Genomic DNA, 17,555 nt, shown 5'->3' with positions numbered 1-17,555 from the left:
ATGAAACTTCAAAGGAATAAGCAGTATGCACAGTAGACAGTACCTACAAATCTGGAATTTCTTAGCCATAGTTTAATTTTGTATTCTATTCAATTGTGCAGTCATGGGATGGTAATCAAGTGAACCTCATCCGAATCTTGAAGCTAGAAAATTATTATAATGCACTAATCATTTAGGCTCAGTGGAAAAGGCAGTAGTTTATACATTTGGTCAGTGTGTTTGCTATGCTTAGAATTGCCTGCACTCTATCAAGTAAGCTCTCACTGGTATATTCCACTGATTGTTGCCATGTACATTTTAGAGATAATTTGGTTTTACCTTTCATTTTGGAAATTCGTTTCACCATAGCAACATATGCCATAATGGTACAAGTAATACATCTCTTTCAGAACTGACCATAATTGAAACTAAGATTATAGAAGATTTCCGTAAATCAGGATTATTCAAATGTTCTGTTCTTGATTTTACTGTGCCCACTGCACTGCATTCATGTGAATTGGCTTCTTATTGGTTTCTCTTCAAGTTTAAATTGCATCCTACCTATACTTGAGAACTCAGAGGGTTGAATAACATCAGTATATCAAAATCAAAATCTTTGAAATGCCTATGTGTTGCTACTCTTTTATGAAAGGGCATGAATGAGTAAAAGTAAAGTACTCTTTTGTTTTTTATTTTGCTGCAGGTATTAAATAAGCACTAGGATCAGTGTAATGAGGATTGGGTGACAAATTAGATATTTATTTGATAGGAGCTAGGCTCCTGAATAGTTTGTCTTGAATGGATCAAGTTGCTTTATAGATTTACCTGCTTAGCACCATTGTTGCACACCTATTTCAGTGGGATAACTCTAGGATATATGCACCAAAATTTTATCAGCCTTCTCTCCTCTGAAGCTCGGGTAGCGACAGCAGACAGAACTTAGCATTGTTGCCACCTGTTTAAAATGGAGTCACTGGATTTCATTCCTGATGTGCCCTTTCATTTAATGCTGTTACTCTCCAAAGATACAGCGGCCTTAACTACTTTACTTTCCTTGCACTCTCATGCCCTTCTCATCTTCCCAGGAATCAAGTATAGGCTGACTGAAGGATACAATGTAAAGAATGAGGAAGGCAGTGCTGCAGTCATCAGCGCTTTTCCATCGTCCTTGCCTCTGTCCCGATGAAGCAGTCAGTCCTTTCAATAGTTGAGAGTAGTAATGATGCTATTGATGTATCTGTCTCTGCAGTTGGGTAACCACCTTGTTTAAAAAAAAGTACTGCTTGCTTCTGTTTGCAACTAAGCGCAAAAGCCTCCAACCCTCTGTAACTTGAAGTCTCCACTTGTAAATTCAGTCAACACACATCAAAGTTGCTGGTGAACGCAGCAGGCCAGGCAGCATCTCTAGGAAGAAGTACAGTCGACGTTTCGGGTCGAGACCCTTTATCAGTACTAACTGAAAGAAGAGCTAGTAAGAGATTTGAAAGTGGGAGGGGGAGTGGGAGATCTGAAATGATAGGGGAAGACAGGAGGGGGAGGGATGGAGCCAAGAGCTGGACAGTTGATTGGCAAAAGGTATATGAGAGGATCATGGGACAGGAGGCCTAGGGAGAAAGAAAAGGGGGAGGGGGGAAACCCAGAGGATGGGCAAGGGGTATAGTGAGAGGGTAAATTCAGTCTTTTGCTTCCTCACTTGATGTATTGAAGTGTAACCTAAGATTGGGAAGCAGCAAATTTTCTGCATAGGCAAACTGCAGCCTTCTAGACTTAATGAAAATCAACCTCAAATAAGCTGCTTTTGTATTATTTTCATTTTGAAATTCTATTTGTGGCTTTTCCAAATTGACTTTTTGTCTCTTGACCCATTGTTGTCCTCTTACGCTTTATTGTATCTTCCTTTTAATTAATTTAGTTTGCCACTTTCACTGTATGCCTTCCTTTCAATTGTGATGTGAATTGGACATTATTGAATTGCCCGTCATGTGATTAGTGGGATCAAGTAAAATTGATGACACTTAACTATAGTATTAACGTAAATGGTTGCTTGATAGGTGACTTGGACTCAGTGGGATGAAGGGTTTTTGATTGCTGAATTGCTAAGGTTTTGATATTTTGCTCTCTTGATTACATTAGCCATTGGAGCTTGAATGTAATCTGCGTTTAAATTAAATCTTATAATGTTTATTCATGATAACAATAGTTTTCAAATGAGTGTTTCACATTTGGTCTTGCATCCTCAGTTTGTGACATGTTCACAATTGAAAAGGGAAAGCAGTCCGAACTAACCAGCAACAGATGGTAGAGAGATGAATTACAGGTTTTGTAACATGAGTTGGTGTCCAGAAGATGAGGTATGTTTTGGTTGAGGTAAAAGGTTTGTTTTTGTCAGAAGCTGGCTGTAAGCTTGTGAATTTAGGTTGCTGCATTTGGCTTGTGAGGCTGAAGAGACTGCAATAAAATGAGTTTTGAGAATTAATGTTTTGAGGGCTACTCAAATACTCAGCCATATGACATAAAAATGCACTCAGTAACTAATGTTGAAAATCAGTTTTGCACTCCATTTCATTATCCTGAGCAAAGCAATGACTTGTGTGTCCTTCAGTATGGTAATATGCTTGCCCAGCTTTTGTAGGTAGTGATTTGTAATTTGTGGTAGAATTCATTAATATTGACCAGTTTTCTAATATTGTTTCTTTACATTTTCATTTGCTGCATTTCACCATAACTTTAATTTTAAACAAATATTCCAGTTACAATATTGGTGACCTGTCCCTTTTTTGATGTTGTTTTAACAGCGCGACCACATGACTTTTTTGATGCTCAAACAATGGATGCCATAAGACATCGTGCCATCTGCTTTAATCTGTCGACCCATATTGAAAGTCATGGAAATGGGCATAGTGTTGTGTTTCATAGCACAGTGAGTAAAGTTTTGCAAATAGCTCATTTATTATTAAAGTAATTTATTGCTGTCAATTATCCTTCCATTCATTTAAGTTTAGCTATAAATAGAAATGGCTTCATGATTAAAGAAAGCTTAGACAATATTTTGATTTTGTTATTGAGACAATTCTGCTCATTAGCCAGAATGATACAGCCACATCAGTAAGGCCATGCTTGTCCTGGTCATTTTGTCTCCCTACACATTGTTGCATGCTGGTATTTTCATACTGGGAAACTAGCTACGTTGCTCTGAAAATCGTGTCCAGGAAAGTGTATAAAGAATTGTTTATGCTCTCATGTTTACTGAGTGACACACAAATTTTAAGATTTTGGCTTTCTATGTTAACCTTTGTTAAGTGTAACACTTATAAAATGAAATATTGATATGAGATTCTGCAGATGCTGCACACAAAACACAAAATGCTGGAGGAATTCAGCAGGTCAGGCACCTCTGTGGCAAGAAGTAAACATTCAATGTTTTGGACTAAGACCCTTCGTCAGGACCAAATGAAATATTGATTTGTTTTGGGACTTGCCATTTCGGTTTCTTAATTACTCAGTGCATCCCTGGGATAGCAATTTATAACATTCCCTTTGCATTGGGAAAAATGCACACAGGGTAAGGATAAAATTGGGCCTCAAAGTTTAAGTAGGAAAAAAATGTTTAAATCTCTCAATAGGTTCAGTAGCAGCTGGCAAGAAAGTGTATACCCATTTCGGGCAATGGCTTCTCATCAGAACTGGGGAAAGTTTCTGTTCTGACGTAAAGACAATTGTCTGATTGGATCATTCCCAGCATTTCAATACAGCAAACTTCTGATACATGAAGAATTTTTTTGAGTAAGTTGGCCTTCATTCAAAATGCCTTCCCATGTTCCCTATGGAGGATTACAAATCGATCTGTACTAGGGTAATGCTTTTTAACTGCTAACCAAAGACTAAGCCAAAATAAGGGCAGTGGTGAAAGAAGGGAGAATGTTTACACATACATGATGCATCTGGTTCAAAGGCAAAAACTTGAGTTGGTTGGTTTTACAGTAATTTGTTTTTTGATGTCACACAGTCCATTTCTGCAGTATAGTTGACTTAATCTTTCGTGCTAAAAAGAGCAGCAATGCTTGATTTTTGACTTTACTGAGGACCTTGAGATGATTAGTAGAAAAAATAGTTGGAAGTTTGCCATTAGGCACAAAGTGAGAAAGTATGAGTATCAGTTTTTAAAAAAATGACTGAGAATCATAAAACGATTCTTCTGAACAATCTTGGTCTGTCTTATGTTGCTGTGGTCCTGAGAAAGATATCTCTGACACCCTCATCTGCTCTTTGGATTTCTTGTTTCTGCCCTGAAGGTCCATAAGTGCCTGCTTACTGTCATTTGGGGCATGAATGGGTCCATCAATCCTGCAGCACCATTCTGTGACATGATTGCTATCCAACACAATGCACTTCACCTCTTATTCATGCATAAAACTAAATTTTATTTGTAACTTCAAGTATCCATCTGTCTTGGTTCTGAATATAATTGTAGGGGTAACAAAATCCCTTTAGGTTTGTATCTTTAGTGTGAAGAGTTTTGTACAACTGTAGTGTATAGTGACTTACGTGGTAGTGTTGCAGATTTTAAACCCTTGTCTCTTGCTGACTATTTATCATCTAAGTATATACTGTATTTATCCTTGTAAAAATATTTAGGCCCCCCCCCTTCCGCTCTTTGTTCACGTAAATATTACAAGCAGGGATTTTGATCAATTTTTAACTAAGAATTTTTGAGAATCACTAGAGCCAAAAAAAAGGGGAAAATTGTAAAGCATGAAAAACTAAAAATTCAAAACCTGAGACGTGAGCAGTTCAAAAAGTATCCATCCCTCTTTGGTCAGTACTTACTTGAACCACTTCCTTGCAGCTATTACAGTCCATCGTTATTTTGAATATGTCTCTATTAGCTTTGCATGTCATGAAGCAAAATTTGTATATTGCAAAATTGCTCAAGCTGTGCCAAGTTAGTTGAGGAGTGGCAGTGGACAGCAATCTTGATGTCTTGCCAGAGATGGTTGAATAGGTTAGGATCAATGAGTAACTTGAAGACATCATCGACTTCCTTTATTTGAAGCCACTGCATGGTTGCTCTGGCAGTATGCTTTGGGTCATTGTCCTGCTAAAAGACAACCCCCACCCCCCAGTTTGAGCTTTCTGGCAGAGGCTAGCAGGATTTTATCCAGAATCTCTCTGTATTTAGTAGCATTCAGCTTCCCATCAATCCAGTCCCTGCTGCTGAAAAGCATGCCCATAGCATGATGCTACCTCCATCATACGTTACAGTAGGGATGGTGTTACTTGGCTGATGTGCAATATTAGATTTATGCCATATGAGCTGCTTAGTGTTGAGGCCAAAAAGTTCCACTTGGTCTCATCGACCACAAGACCTTCTTTCACATCTTTACAGTGTTTTCTACCTTGCCACTCTTCCATAAATTTCCTTTTTGTGCAAGACCTTAGAGATTATGGAGCCGTGAATTTCCTCTCCTGTTGCAGCCACTGATTTATGCAACTCACTCAATGTCTGTTGATGTCACAGTAGTCTCTCTTACTAGTGCCATTCTTCTTTGGCAACTAAGGCTATGTCCACACTAGACCGGATAAATCCGTAACCAAAGCCTTTTCTTTCCGTTTTGACCCTCCGTCCACACTGAAACGGCGTTTTCCTCCCCTGAAAATGGAGCTTTTCTAAAACATTCTCCAGAGTGTTTAAATCTGAAAACGCCGGTTGGCTGTTGTAGTGTGTACGGGGTAACCTGCTAATTTTAAAAACACTGTCATGACGTGCCGGAACAAATGGTGACGACAGCACCCATTTCATTGCTTTCTTGAACGCGACCTGCAACACAACAATATCTGACAATAGATGTGTAACATCCTAATGTAACATTGTATGGAAATACAAGATAACACTGATGCAGACATGTTTTATACGTTTAACAAGGTGCTTTATTAATGTATTCCTTGTGCAAACATTCAATAAATGCAATTGCCACTTTTGCCGAGTAACTCATTTTATTGCACGTTAAATACAGTACAGCAGAATAATACCCAAAGACACAGCAAAAGTAAGAGCAAACAAATGAGGTAACAGTAAATTTTACTTTTGCCCAGTAACAAGCCTTATTGCATTTAGTTGTAGCTGTCGTCCCTTTCATTGGTGAAGAGACTATGGCTGTAGGAAATGTTTCTGGACAAATGCGCACTAAGTATACCGTTTCCTCTTCGCTTGTTTTCTGTGTGTCCTGCGCATGCCCAGTAGGAGGAGATTCACCCAAATACCCGTTTTAATGTGGACAGAGGTATTTTCAAAAATGCCTGGTGTGGACGCCTAATGTGTTTACGCGAAGCCAGCGTTTTCAAAATTATCTGGTCTAGTGTGGACATAGCCTAAGTTTAGAAGGGCGGCTTGACCTAGGCAGTGTGTCTGTGGTTTTATAGTTTTGACTTTTTCACAATGGACTGCCCTGAGCTCCAAGGTATGTTCTGTACCTTTTGAGATTAGTGCTTCTCAATTATTTCTCTGACTTGTCTTCCAATGCTCTTTTGTCTTCATTTTGGTTTTGTCTGTTGAAAATCTGCCATACTGTTGGACCTTACAAAGAGATAGGGTATTTACAGTATTCCTATGAATTCATTTAAAGTAGGTGATCCTCCAATTTCCTACATCAACAAATTGGATGAGTTGGTAACGTAATATATTGCTATTGAGAAAAGTTAGCGTAGTAATGACTAAGGGAATGAATATGTTTTCAGCCTCTCAATTTTGGTTTTTTGAATTTTAGGAAATTGTTGGCGTGTTTTAGAACTCTTGATTTGACATGCACAGTGTTTTGTAGGTTAGCTCAATATTACTTTAAATTTAGAAAAAATGGGTAGTAAAATGTGAGAATAGTTGTGGGGACTGAATACTACCTAAGAGCAAGTTCCTTCCAGTAACCTTCCTCCCACTGATCTTAGTCTCGCAAGCCTCTAATTCCCTGGTTTGTCATTGCAGCCAGTATTAAATGAAGAAACAGCATTAACCACTCTTCATTCTGCTGATACAGCTTCTAAGAAGATAGAAAGTTCTCTTCCAGGGTCCCAGAAACATCTATCTTAGCATTCCAGTGTGCTAGGATGCATTTGATCATGGCCTGAGTATTTATCCACCTTTATTTGTCACCAAACTTCCACACCCCTTATGTAATGTCAATGTATTTCATGATGTCACTGTTTTCTTACTGAATTCCTAGGCTTCCACAATGATCATAAATGAGAAGTATTCATTTAAGAACTCGTCCATCTGCTATGAATTTCTTGATTTTTCTCAATTGTGTCCCCCCCCCCCCGCCTCCCCCACTTTGCTAAATGGCAGTTCATTTGCCAAATCAGCTTGTGGAGTAAATTGAGCCCTGTGAAGTCTATTTTGTAGTAACATGGGATAACACAAAATGACATGTAAACTGTCAATATATCTCAGCATACGCTGTGTGAAATAGAGTAATATTTGGAACACTGATAGTGCAAGATAGTTGATTCTGGCAGCTTTCATAATATTTAGGCATTTTGAACCACCTAAAAGCTTTTGAGTAAATCCAAATTTTTAAAATATTTCAATGCTAAAGTAAGGAACTATACTTTGAACAAAACACTACATGTTTCATTTAAAACCAGCTCAGTTGGCTTTGTGGGTGGTTTATGATTTGGAATTCACTGTCTCGTGGGATGCTGGAAAGAGGCTATACATTTTCAAAAGGGAGCATGGTAAGACCTTGAGAGACAGAAAGAATGGGAGTGACATCACTCTGCTGAAGCTTTAAACACTTAATAGGCCAAATTACTCCTTCCATTATTGTAATATTTTATGATTTTATGGTTGCATTGGTCAGACAAGTAAATTTTGATTTGACTTTATTGGACTATATGCATATTGCTAGAAGTTGCACATGATGAAATTTTGATGTTGTGCCCCAGCCACTAGTTCACACACAGCTTTAAATTCAGTTTGTCAAAAGAACCCGGTTGTGTTGCTATATACTCTGAGGTAAGTCTGGACTTTGATGTATATTCAATATATTTGAAGGTGCTATTTGCGTTGCTGAGCTTACTAAGTCTGCTACTCTCAAAACGAAAATTTGCAGGCTGACCTTTGAAAGGAATTATTAAAATGTGTAATGCTTAGTGACGATATTGTGAAGCACAGGAGAAATTAAAATTATGAGATGATTCATAGTGATTTTAGTGTCTGGCTCATGAGAGGAGTAATAAGAAAAAATTCAATCGTCAAGTTTCTTGGGAGCCGACGAGCTGCTTACCTAGATACCTATAGAGTAGATTTCTACTTTGAATTTTGGGGAGATCTCAATTCATTTAATAGTCAAAATTTAAAAAAATACTACAGATGTTTAATATCAATGAATTAAATATTGACAATCAATTTCTGTGAAGTTCAGTTGAAAATTAAGATCCTTTTCCAGAGGCATGCATCTTCATTTTGGGAACTGAACTTTCACAACCATTTAATTAAAAATATTTGTCTTTAATAAAGCATAGTGGCCTATTTGCTACACTTTCACTGTCACTTTCTTTTCTAGTCTTTACTTTATCTCCAAAGTATACATAGTTTTGTGAAGGTACATAATACACATATCTCCCTCAAGTTATTGATTAAAATAGTGGTTGAGGTTTAAGCTCGCATTATTGTCGAATTCCTAATTAAATATGACCAACCTGAAAGTCTGGAAGTTCCTGGTTTAGTAGCTGAAGGAACACACAGTAGTCCTCATTGACAGGTCAACAGTGGAAAGGCTGAGCAGTTTCAAGTTCCTGTCAACATCTCTGAAGGTCTGTCCAGGGTCCAATATATTAATGCAATTCCAAAGAAAGCGTGACGACAGCTTGATTTTTAATAAGATTTTGAAGAGCCAAAGATCTCTAAAATTTCTATAGGTGTACAGTAACGAGTATTCTAACTGGTTGCATCACCATCTGGTATGGGTGGCCATTGCACAGGATCGGAAAAATCTGAAGAAAGTTGTAAGCTTAGCAACAATCATCATGGGCAGCAGCCTTCACAGCATCCAGGACACCTTCAAAATGCTCTGCCTCAAGAAGTAACATCCAACATCAAGGACCCCATCACCCAGGCCATGTCTTCTCATCACTGCCATCAAGGAGGAGTTCCAGGAGCGTAAAGTGCACGTAAAGTGAAAATTTGGCAAGATCATTTAAGAAAATTAATTCACAAGATTTACAAGGCGTTCTATTTTTCTCCTCTTTGTTAAATGATACAACATGTCTACAAAGTGTGTGAGTAACATGTCATGCCTTCATCTTGTGAGGTGTTTCATGATCATTCTTCAGTTTGGGGCCATTTTACAGCTCTGAAAGCCTTCCTATAAAACTTGAAAAATTAGTCATTCTTTTGACCTTCATTTAGTTACTTGGAGAAAATTAATTGGGTGCCATCTAGTGGTGGTGTGAATCAAGCTGCTGCCTTTGAGGATTAATCAGCATTCTGGAAAAGAGCCAGGAATCCAATAATGCTTAATTTGTGTGTTGTGTGAGTGAAAGGCACTTCATCTTGTTAAACCAATTTTTGTTTTTTTTTTTATATAAAGCTTGTAATAACACCCCTCTTTTCAATCTAATTCCACCTAACAACTTATGAAGTTCTGTACTTATTTTCTCAAGGGGTTGTTTGCCATCTGTTGCTTTTTCCATTGCTTTCTGACTAACTCAGTAGAAAATGGCATTAAGTTGTCAGTCTTTTTGGCGAACAGGTGCAGAGAAAGTCACTGCTGTGGTTAAGAGATTGGAGGGATGTAGAAACAAACTAGAAATTATTGAGCTAGGTATCTGCCACACAAAACTCTAATGATGCCCTAGGTGTGACAAGTATCTTACTCAAATTTTGAACTGCACAATTTTATAAAGCCTTTGTATGAAAGAGTTAGTGCTGTCTTTGAGGTGTCAGTTCAAGTGCTGTGTTTAACTGGGTGCACAGACTTTTATTTAGAGCTACAAACAAATACACCAGATTCCGGTTAATTGGGCCATTGGTTAATCGGGGCAGCTGCTTTTTTGGGACAACTCTTCAAGAACAAAATCTAATCCAAAAAATAACTGGGACTCCTTTCGCAAACAAGAGAAAATCTGCAGATGCTGGATATCTGAGCAACACACACACCCACACACCCACACACACAAAATGCTGGAGGAACTTAGCAGGGAAACCCAGGGTTTCGGCCCAAAACACCAACTGCACTCTTTTTCCTAGATGTTGCCTGGCCTGCTGAGTCCCTCCAGCATTTTATGTGTGGGACTCCCTTTGTTTATTTGGGACACTGGCGCTTAATTGGGACAGGAGACTGTTGCCAAACAGTTTCTAACTAGCGTCAGTTGTGTACACTTGCATGGCCATTAGACATTACACTCTGCTTAGAGCGAACTGTTTCAAATAGTGTCAATTGCATGTGTTGTGTTCAAAAGCCAGTGATTTTTGTCATCAGCATTTGGCAAGAAATAAACAGACAATTTAGAACTGTTTTGCTCAGTGCAGTTTCAAGCATTCGGGTTTGGAGATGCCGGAAACGGCTAGGAGTACAAATGAAACTATTTCATTATTTCAACGTGTTTGGAACTATGGATGATCATCTGGAATGTTACAGTGAAAATGAAGATTTTGAGGATATAATTGTCGAAAGCATTTGATGATCTGCACTGGTTTTGTTAATTTAGTTATCAAAAGGACAAGGCAGCATACCCGAGATGAACTCCTCCATTGATAACTATTAGGTACTAATAGAGTTTTATGGTACTGTGTTGGTAGTGTTCAAGCTTGTTCTGTATTTCATTTAAATACATAATTTGTTACTCAGGTAAAGAGTACTTTGTGATTTTATACATTTTTAGCTATTTTTATGAGACTTCAGCTAACTGAGGCAGCTGCTTAAATGTACTGGTAAAATCCAAAATCCACTGTATATTGTGAATGTAAAATCTTAAAATTAAACAATGTTAACTTGTCATGAAAATATCTTCAATTCCAGTCAAAGCACCCCTCCCCGCCCCCCCATCTGTATTTTTTTAATGTCTGAGTTTGAACCTTAGCATTGATGTGAACTGCCCACTACCACTTGGATATTGAGTTGGAGTCTGTGCATCATTGTTCCCTTTAATACATTTAATATCACCCACTACACAAAATAGCTCATAATGAAGAAGTGGTGGAGAAAGGGGAAGCAATTGCAGTTGATAATGCTGCTGAAACCTGTCCAGAAATTCGGAGATGTGTGTTTATTCTGGTATTGTGTGCTAGCTACTATTGGTGGGCAGCATCTTCAGCCCTGAAATTTTCTGAGCCAAACCTTGGTCTTAAACTCTTATCCTCTGAGGTTCTCCTTAACCCTCTTCTCATTTAGGGACTTAAATGAGCAAGCACGACTGATGTTGTCAATAAACGAACCAGCTATTAGTCGGGGAGCAATTGATATTCTGCAGGAGGTAATCATCAACACTCTGCTTATTGAAACTGAATATAACTTGCCTGATATCAAATGACAAAGTAACTGAAGCACATGCAAGACCAACGGAAATCTACATTACTGATTCTGGCTGAACTCTTTCTGTCAATATACACTTTATCACTGTCCCAGCAGGATAAGGTTGTGAGTCCATCTATTCATGTAAGCCTTCAGAATGGATACAAATGGTTCCATTTTAATATCAGAGAATGTATACCATATGCAACCTGAAATTCTTGCTCTTCGCAGACATCCACAAAAACAGAAAAGCACCCAAAGAATAAATTACAGAAGCATTAGAACCCCAGAGACCCCTCTTCCCCCCTCCCATGCACCAGCAGGGACAAAGTTATCAGCTTCAACCATCCCCCCACCCATTCAGCAGAAAGTGTCAGCACCCACCACTCACCAAGCGAGCAATAGCAAAGCCTCCAAAGAGAGACCATGATCTGCAGTCACCAAAAACTATTGTTTATCTAACGGTTCAACATGCCACAGGTGCGCTGTTTCTCTGTCTGTGTCCATGTGTCTGTCTGTCTCTCCCTCCCTCTCCCCCCCCAAACAAGGAACAGAGAGATGTCACCCATTTTGCAGCGAAGGGGAGACTCTCAAACAATTGCTTTATGGTGTTACAATATGCCATGTCGCTTTTTATTCTGAGATCCTCCAACTCAAGAATTGGCAGCAAACTCCCTCCACCATTGTGAGTGAGAGACACCACTTGAGAGTTCAGAGACGTATGTCAGCTGTTTCCACTGCTGCAATCTTCTAATGTTCCTTCTCCCACGATGCCTCAGCAGGCATCTCCAGCCTGAAATCGGCCATTCACAGGACCACACCTTGGTGGCTTTGCATTCTTCCAGGCTGCTCCTGGATTTGTCAGAAAAAAGGCCAGTCATTGAGCTCCAGATGTGAGAAATCAGCCGCCATTTGAGAGCTGTAGTTTGAGTGTAGCTGAAGATGATAGACCTCAACAGAATCCCAGCCACCTTGAAAAGGAGGAAAGGGACATGTAAGAAAGGAATTTAAGCCGTCTCCGTAGATGAGCTTGAAGAAGCAGCCAGTTGGCACCATCTTAGCTCCACCACAGACAATGTATTTCAAACTTATGCACTTTCAGAAAGTAAAACTGGGATGAAACTCTAATCCTTGTACAATTTTTGGCCTGACAAAAAGCATTTTGCAGTCAACCAAGAACATCATAGTGAAATTTAAGGAACCTTTGGCAATTTATGGCTTGTTCACTAATTCAGCAATGGAATGTTTGCTCATAGGGTCATCTGAAACATTCTGTTCAACAATGGAGTAAGTAGTGATGTCATTATGATCTTTCTGCATAGGGATTCCACATGTGTGTGATATTAAGATTGCCACAAGATATTAAGTTGCTGGAAAACAAAGACAAGATTAGGAACCTACAGTTTGTGATCTTGATCATCATCACTGTCCCTGAAATGCATATCTGAGCTTGTCAACCTGTTGGGTAGGAACCATTCCTGTACTGCTTGTGATGACTTGGATTTTGGAATCCATGTCAAAATTTATTACTTTTATTCAGCAATACAGCGTGGAGTGGGCACTACCAGGCCTTCAAGCTGCTGCAAATGGTTGTGTTATAAATATGAAGCTTATAAATGTGAAATGCCAGTGAGTCAAATGATTGAATTGCCAAAGTAATTACAACTTTTATATGAGATGCATTTGTAGATGTAGTAGTCAGCAAACAAATCCTGAAGCTTGCTAGAGAATGCCTAATGTGAACAAAATACTGGATGGAAGTAAGCTAAGAAGTGTCGTCTCTCATACCTATGTTTCATATCCATCTGTCCTTGACATGTTTCCAGCATGTATAGTAAATCTATACAAAAACTAGATAGCTTGCTGAGCCACATTTACATAGAAACCTGATCTGTAAAGTGAGCTGGTATACCAAGTATCTATAGTGCTTATTATGGCCAGGTGCTCTCACCCAAGATATCAAATTAGCAATAAGGAAAACTTGAAGTTGGATTTTTTTTGAAAGTTTTAAAAATTCATATTTGATACTTTGTTGTTTGTCCCTGGTGTAGTGACAAACTTGCTTTCCATTCCATCAGCAGGGTAGCACTGTGGTAAAGCTTATAGTATTACTGCTGCATAACTCCAGTAGCCCAGGTTTAATCCTGATTTCTTGTGCTGTCAGTGTGAAGTTTGTATGCTTTCTGCCGTTTCTTCTCATTTCACAATGAGGTGTTGTTTAAGTTAATTAGCTATTGTTCTATAAAGTCACAATACTGTATGTGAGAATGGCTGAGGTGCAGCAAAATGCATGCAGTACACATCTTGCAAAAACAGCATGACTACAAGTAATTGTGCAGCTTAGAGTATTCTCTTTTGCTGAATATTCTTCAGTTCAAAGTGCAAACTGCCCTGAAAGGCCACTTGTTTATGGAACCAAATCAGTTAACACTATTCTGTTTATCTTTGAACCCAGAAGATAACTGTGTTAAGGAAGATGTTTCGAATAGTTCTGGGTGGCGGAGTGAAGATATACCTCCACTGAAGGAGGTGTAAGGTGCTGCTCCTTCCATCCACTAGCCTGCAAGTCACAGGTCCTATGAGCAGCTGGTGCATATCACAAGTCCTGGTTATGTGACCACTGACGCCAGCCAGACAACCTCTGAAGACTATTGATACAAGTGTCCCCCGCTTTTGGAACATTCGCCTTACGAAACCTCACTGTTGCGAAAGACCTACATTAGTACCCTGTTTTCGCTTTCAGAAGATGTTTTCACTGTTACGGAAAAAGATCAGCGTGCGAAAAAATCAGTGCGCGATAAAAGGCAGCGCACACCCTGAGCAGCCGCTCTCCCCGGGATTCGGAACTGCATCCAAACTGGCAAGGCTTAAACACATGCCTGTGAGCAGCTGTTTAAAAGAGCTCGTAAGGGTGTTACACTTAGCGTAAAACTAGACATAATTAAGCGTTTAGATTGTGGTGAACAAAGCAAGGACAGTGAGTTTGGCTTGTGGAAGCTGACAAACATGCTGTTGAAGAGGTTTTGGCATCCCATGACCAAGAACTGATAGATGAAGAGCTGATGCAATTGGAAGAAGAAAGGATAACAATCGAAACCGAATGCAGTAGCGAACTGAACGTGAAGCAACTGTGTGAGATTTTCGCTGCAATGACAAAGTACGACTTTAATTTTGAAAGGGTACGTAGGTTTAGGGGATATTTGCAGGATGGTTTGAGTCCTTACAAAGAACTGTATGATAGAAAAATGCACGAGGCTCAGCAGTCAGGCAAGCCTTCCACATCAGCCACAGCAGACGACGAACCTCGACCTTCGACATCGAGGCAGGCAGTCATAGGAGAAGATGAGCTACCTGCTCTAATGGAAACAAACGACGAGATGACACCCCAGTGTCCCACCACCCCGTGATTCGCGGAGAATGCAGCGGTACTGATGCAAGAATTTAAGAGCTGAGGACATAAAGAGCGGTTTGGCTCTGAAAAAGCTGTTTGTCATCCTGAAAGGTATGTTATGTTCTTTCTCCAGATTTGTCCATAAATTATTTTGCAACTTAAAACTCCAAGCTGCTGCTCAGCAAAAATCGAAGATGAAAACTTATTTTTATTTTGACTTGAAGATAAAACATGCTGGATGTATTTTGAAGAGAGCATTGTTGGTGCAGATTGCTTTTGTTTGTCACAGTTACTCCCAGTATGCTGAGCAATTGCTTTTGGCAGCATGTGCAAACTCCTATATCTATTCTGAATGGTTTGGCTAATATTTGATATGTGGTGTTGTAAACATTACATCTGATAGCAATATAGATTATCAATTGAAATGAGCCTGTGCACAGTCAGTAGTGAGATGACATCTCACCATACACCGCCATTGGTTCTCGTTGAAGTTGATGAGGAAATGTTATGCTTTAAATTTTTACTTAACGTCTCTTGTCATGTTCTACATTGATCTGCAATACCTTCTATATTCCTGTAACAGCTATTTTCTTGCATTACCAAATGGTGAACTATAGAAATGAGTGAATTATAACCTTTAGCTGCCTGAGAATTTGTTTCAGCCAGAAATCTGTTCATTTGTCCACAAGATGGCAACCCACTCCCAATCTTTAATAAATATGTTTCAAAATATTCTCCAGTTGTAGTACTTTGCATTCAGTAATATAATTCAAGAGCTTCTGAAAAAAATTGAAATGGCACCCTTGGTCTCAGGATATCCAAAACCAAGCTGCAGATACTAGAAATATAAAATAAAAACAAAATTTTGAAAATACAATCTGAGGCATTGCCCTTGTCTTTCTTCTATCACATGTGACCTGACTTGAGTATTTGCAGCACTTTCTAGATATCCAACATCTCTGGCAGGCCAGAAGCTGGTATAAATCAAGAGGTATAAATATTGTGTGTGTGTGTGTGTGATTTGTTGCAAATTAGAGCATGAGTATATCCAGTACTCTCCCCGTATCCACCGAAGGGCTAGTGACAGAAAAATTACTAAAAATAAGTTTACAGATAACCAAGGCATAGATGTGGAATTCCGCAGCAAGTTGCTAAAACATGAATGGAGTAGAAATGAGAAATTTAGCTGATTTCATTATATTAAATGGAACTTCTCTTGGAGTTGAGTACAGCTAAGGTTCTAAAGCTTGGTTTCAGTTTTATTGCTCAGATGATGGACTTGATGATTGGAGTTGAAACTATGGTTTTAAGGAAATTTATACTTGGTTCATGCTGAATATCAGGCAACCGAATAATATTAGAGGTGTTGAGCTTCACACAGTTGGTGAAGTTGGAGGAAATGAGAGCAAAGAAGCTGGGAGTTGCCATTTGGGACTCTGATGAAAAGAACGTTCTTCAATCATCTGTGGTGAAATCCTTGAGGCTAGTCATTATTCAGGGAGCTGTCAGGAGCAGTCTGCTTAATTAGGAAGTTGTATGGCACAGCCAAATGGCCGTACAACCAACGTAGGAGCACTGCTACTCCTATTTTAATGATTCCATTATGAATTGTCAGCAGTTCAGATTTGGACCCAATGACTTGTCATGTGGTCCAGGCATATCTGCTCAGTAGCTATATCACATGGACCTTTGAGAGAGTTGTGCTGAGGGCTGTATATGTGTATACCCATGGTGTAACGAATGGTTATGATGAGTTTCCTGCTCAACAGTGCTATATTTTGCTGCAGCACAACTTTTTAGTGAAGTAGTTGGGATTTACCAGTACGCTTGCACCTCATGGACATAGGCAATGTCAATTGCATTCCATACATTGCTTAAATTGAGCCTCTTAATAATTTAAACTCCATTCTCCACTCTGGGGAAACCCCAGAAAATAATTGGTCAGTAGAGTCAAAGTACTCTTACTTCTTGTGTAGGCAGCCTGGCTGGCATTGGTGAGGGCACAGCCATTATACTTAGAAAGGTTACACCCTCAATTTGATGCATGTTGGGATTAATTCATGCCACAGTCAGTAGTGATGACTGTTGAGGATATTAGGTGGTTAGATCAGGCTGGTGCTAGTGCCCTTATCATTGATGTCACTTGGACATGTTTATGGTATTGTTTGTTTAGAGGAACATATTATTTACAGCCTATGATCACCTGGAGATAAAATGAAAGATAAATCTATTGCAGGTGGGGGATTGGTGGTAGAGGAGGAGTGTGGATCAACTTTAAGAAGGTTTAAGAGATAAATATGATACATTTTTGAATATTTGGCGCCCTTATTTACAAAAGATAGGATGGCATATTTAGTTGCTCCGATAATAAAGATGTTGGTCCCTTGGGGAAAGTAATAAATAAATATACTAAATTTATTTTGAATCCCATGGAGCATGTGGAAACCTTCCAATATCCAGGCAGTTCTTTTTTATTCCTTTTTTTCCCTTTTTTTTCAGGTAGGGGTACACGTCGGGGGGAAGGGTTAAGGGGAGGGGGGAGGGTAGATATCATTCTATGTAATCACTTCGAAAACTCAATAAAAATTATATTTAAAAAACTTTAAGAAGGTTAAATGGGGAAATGTCTTTTTTTTAAAAAAAGAAATTGGTACAGGTAACAGAAGGGATTGTTTGCTGCT

At 39.0% G+C, this 17,555-nt stretch overlaps 1 protein-coding gene across 6 annotated transcripts in view; it reads left to right on the top strand.

Moving 5' to 3' along the window:
- aebp2 (AE binding protein 2) overlaps window positions 1–17,555 on the top strand; it is an 81,512-nt gene that overhangs the window by 32,864 nt on the left and 31,093 nt on the right. For all 6 annotated transcript variants that reach the window (XR_010021084.1, XR_010021085.1, XM_063072401.1 and 3 more), the window contains exon 5: window positions 2,775–2,899. Coding sequence is in view for 4 of the 6 variants with exons in the window: in XM_063072401.1 (XP_062928471.1) it covers window positions 2,775–2,899 (125 nt within the window). In the remaining 2 variants the exon portion in view is untranslated. The remainder of the gene's footprint in view (window positions 1–2,774; window positions 2,900–17,555) is intronic.

This window comes from Mobula hypostoma, chromosome 20 (assembly GCF_963921235.1).
Source record: "Mobula hypostoma chromosome 20, sMobHyp1.1, whole genome shotgun sequence".
Classification (NCBI taxonomy): domain Eukaryota; kingdom Metazoa; phylum Chordata; class Chondrichthyes; order Myliobatiformes; family Myliobatidae; genus Mobula; species Mobula hypostoma.
This window is presented reverse-complemented; position numbering and strand designations above follow the sequence as displayed.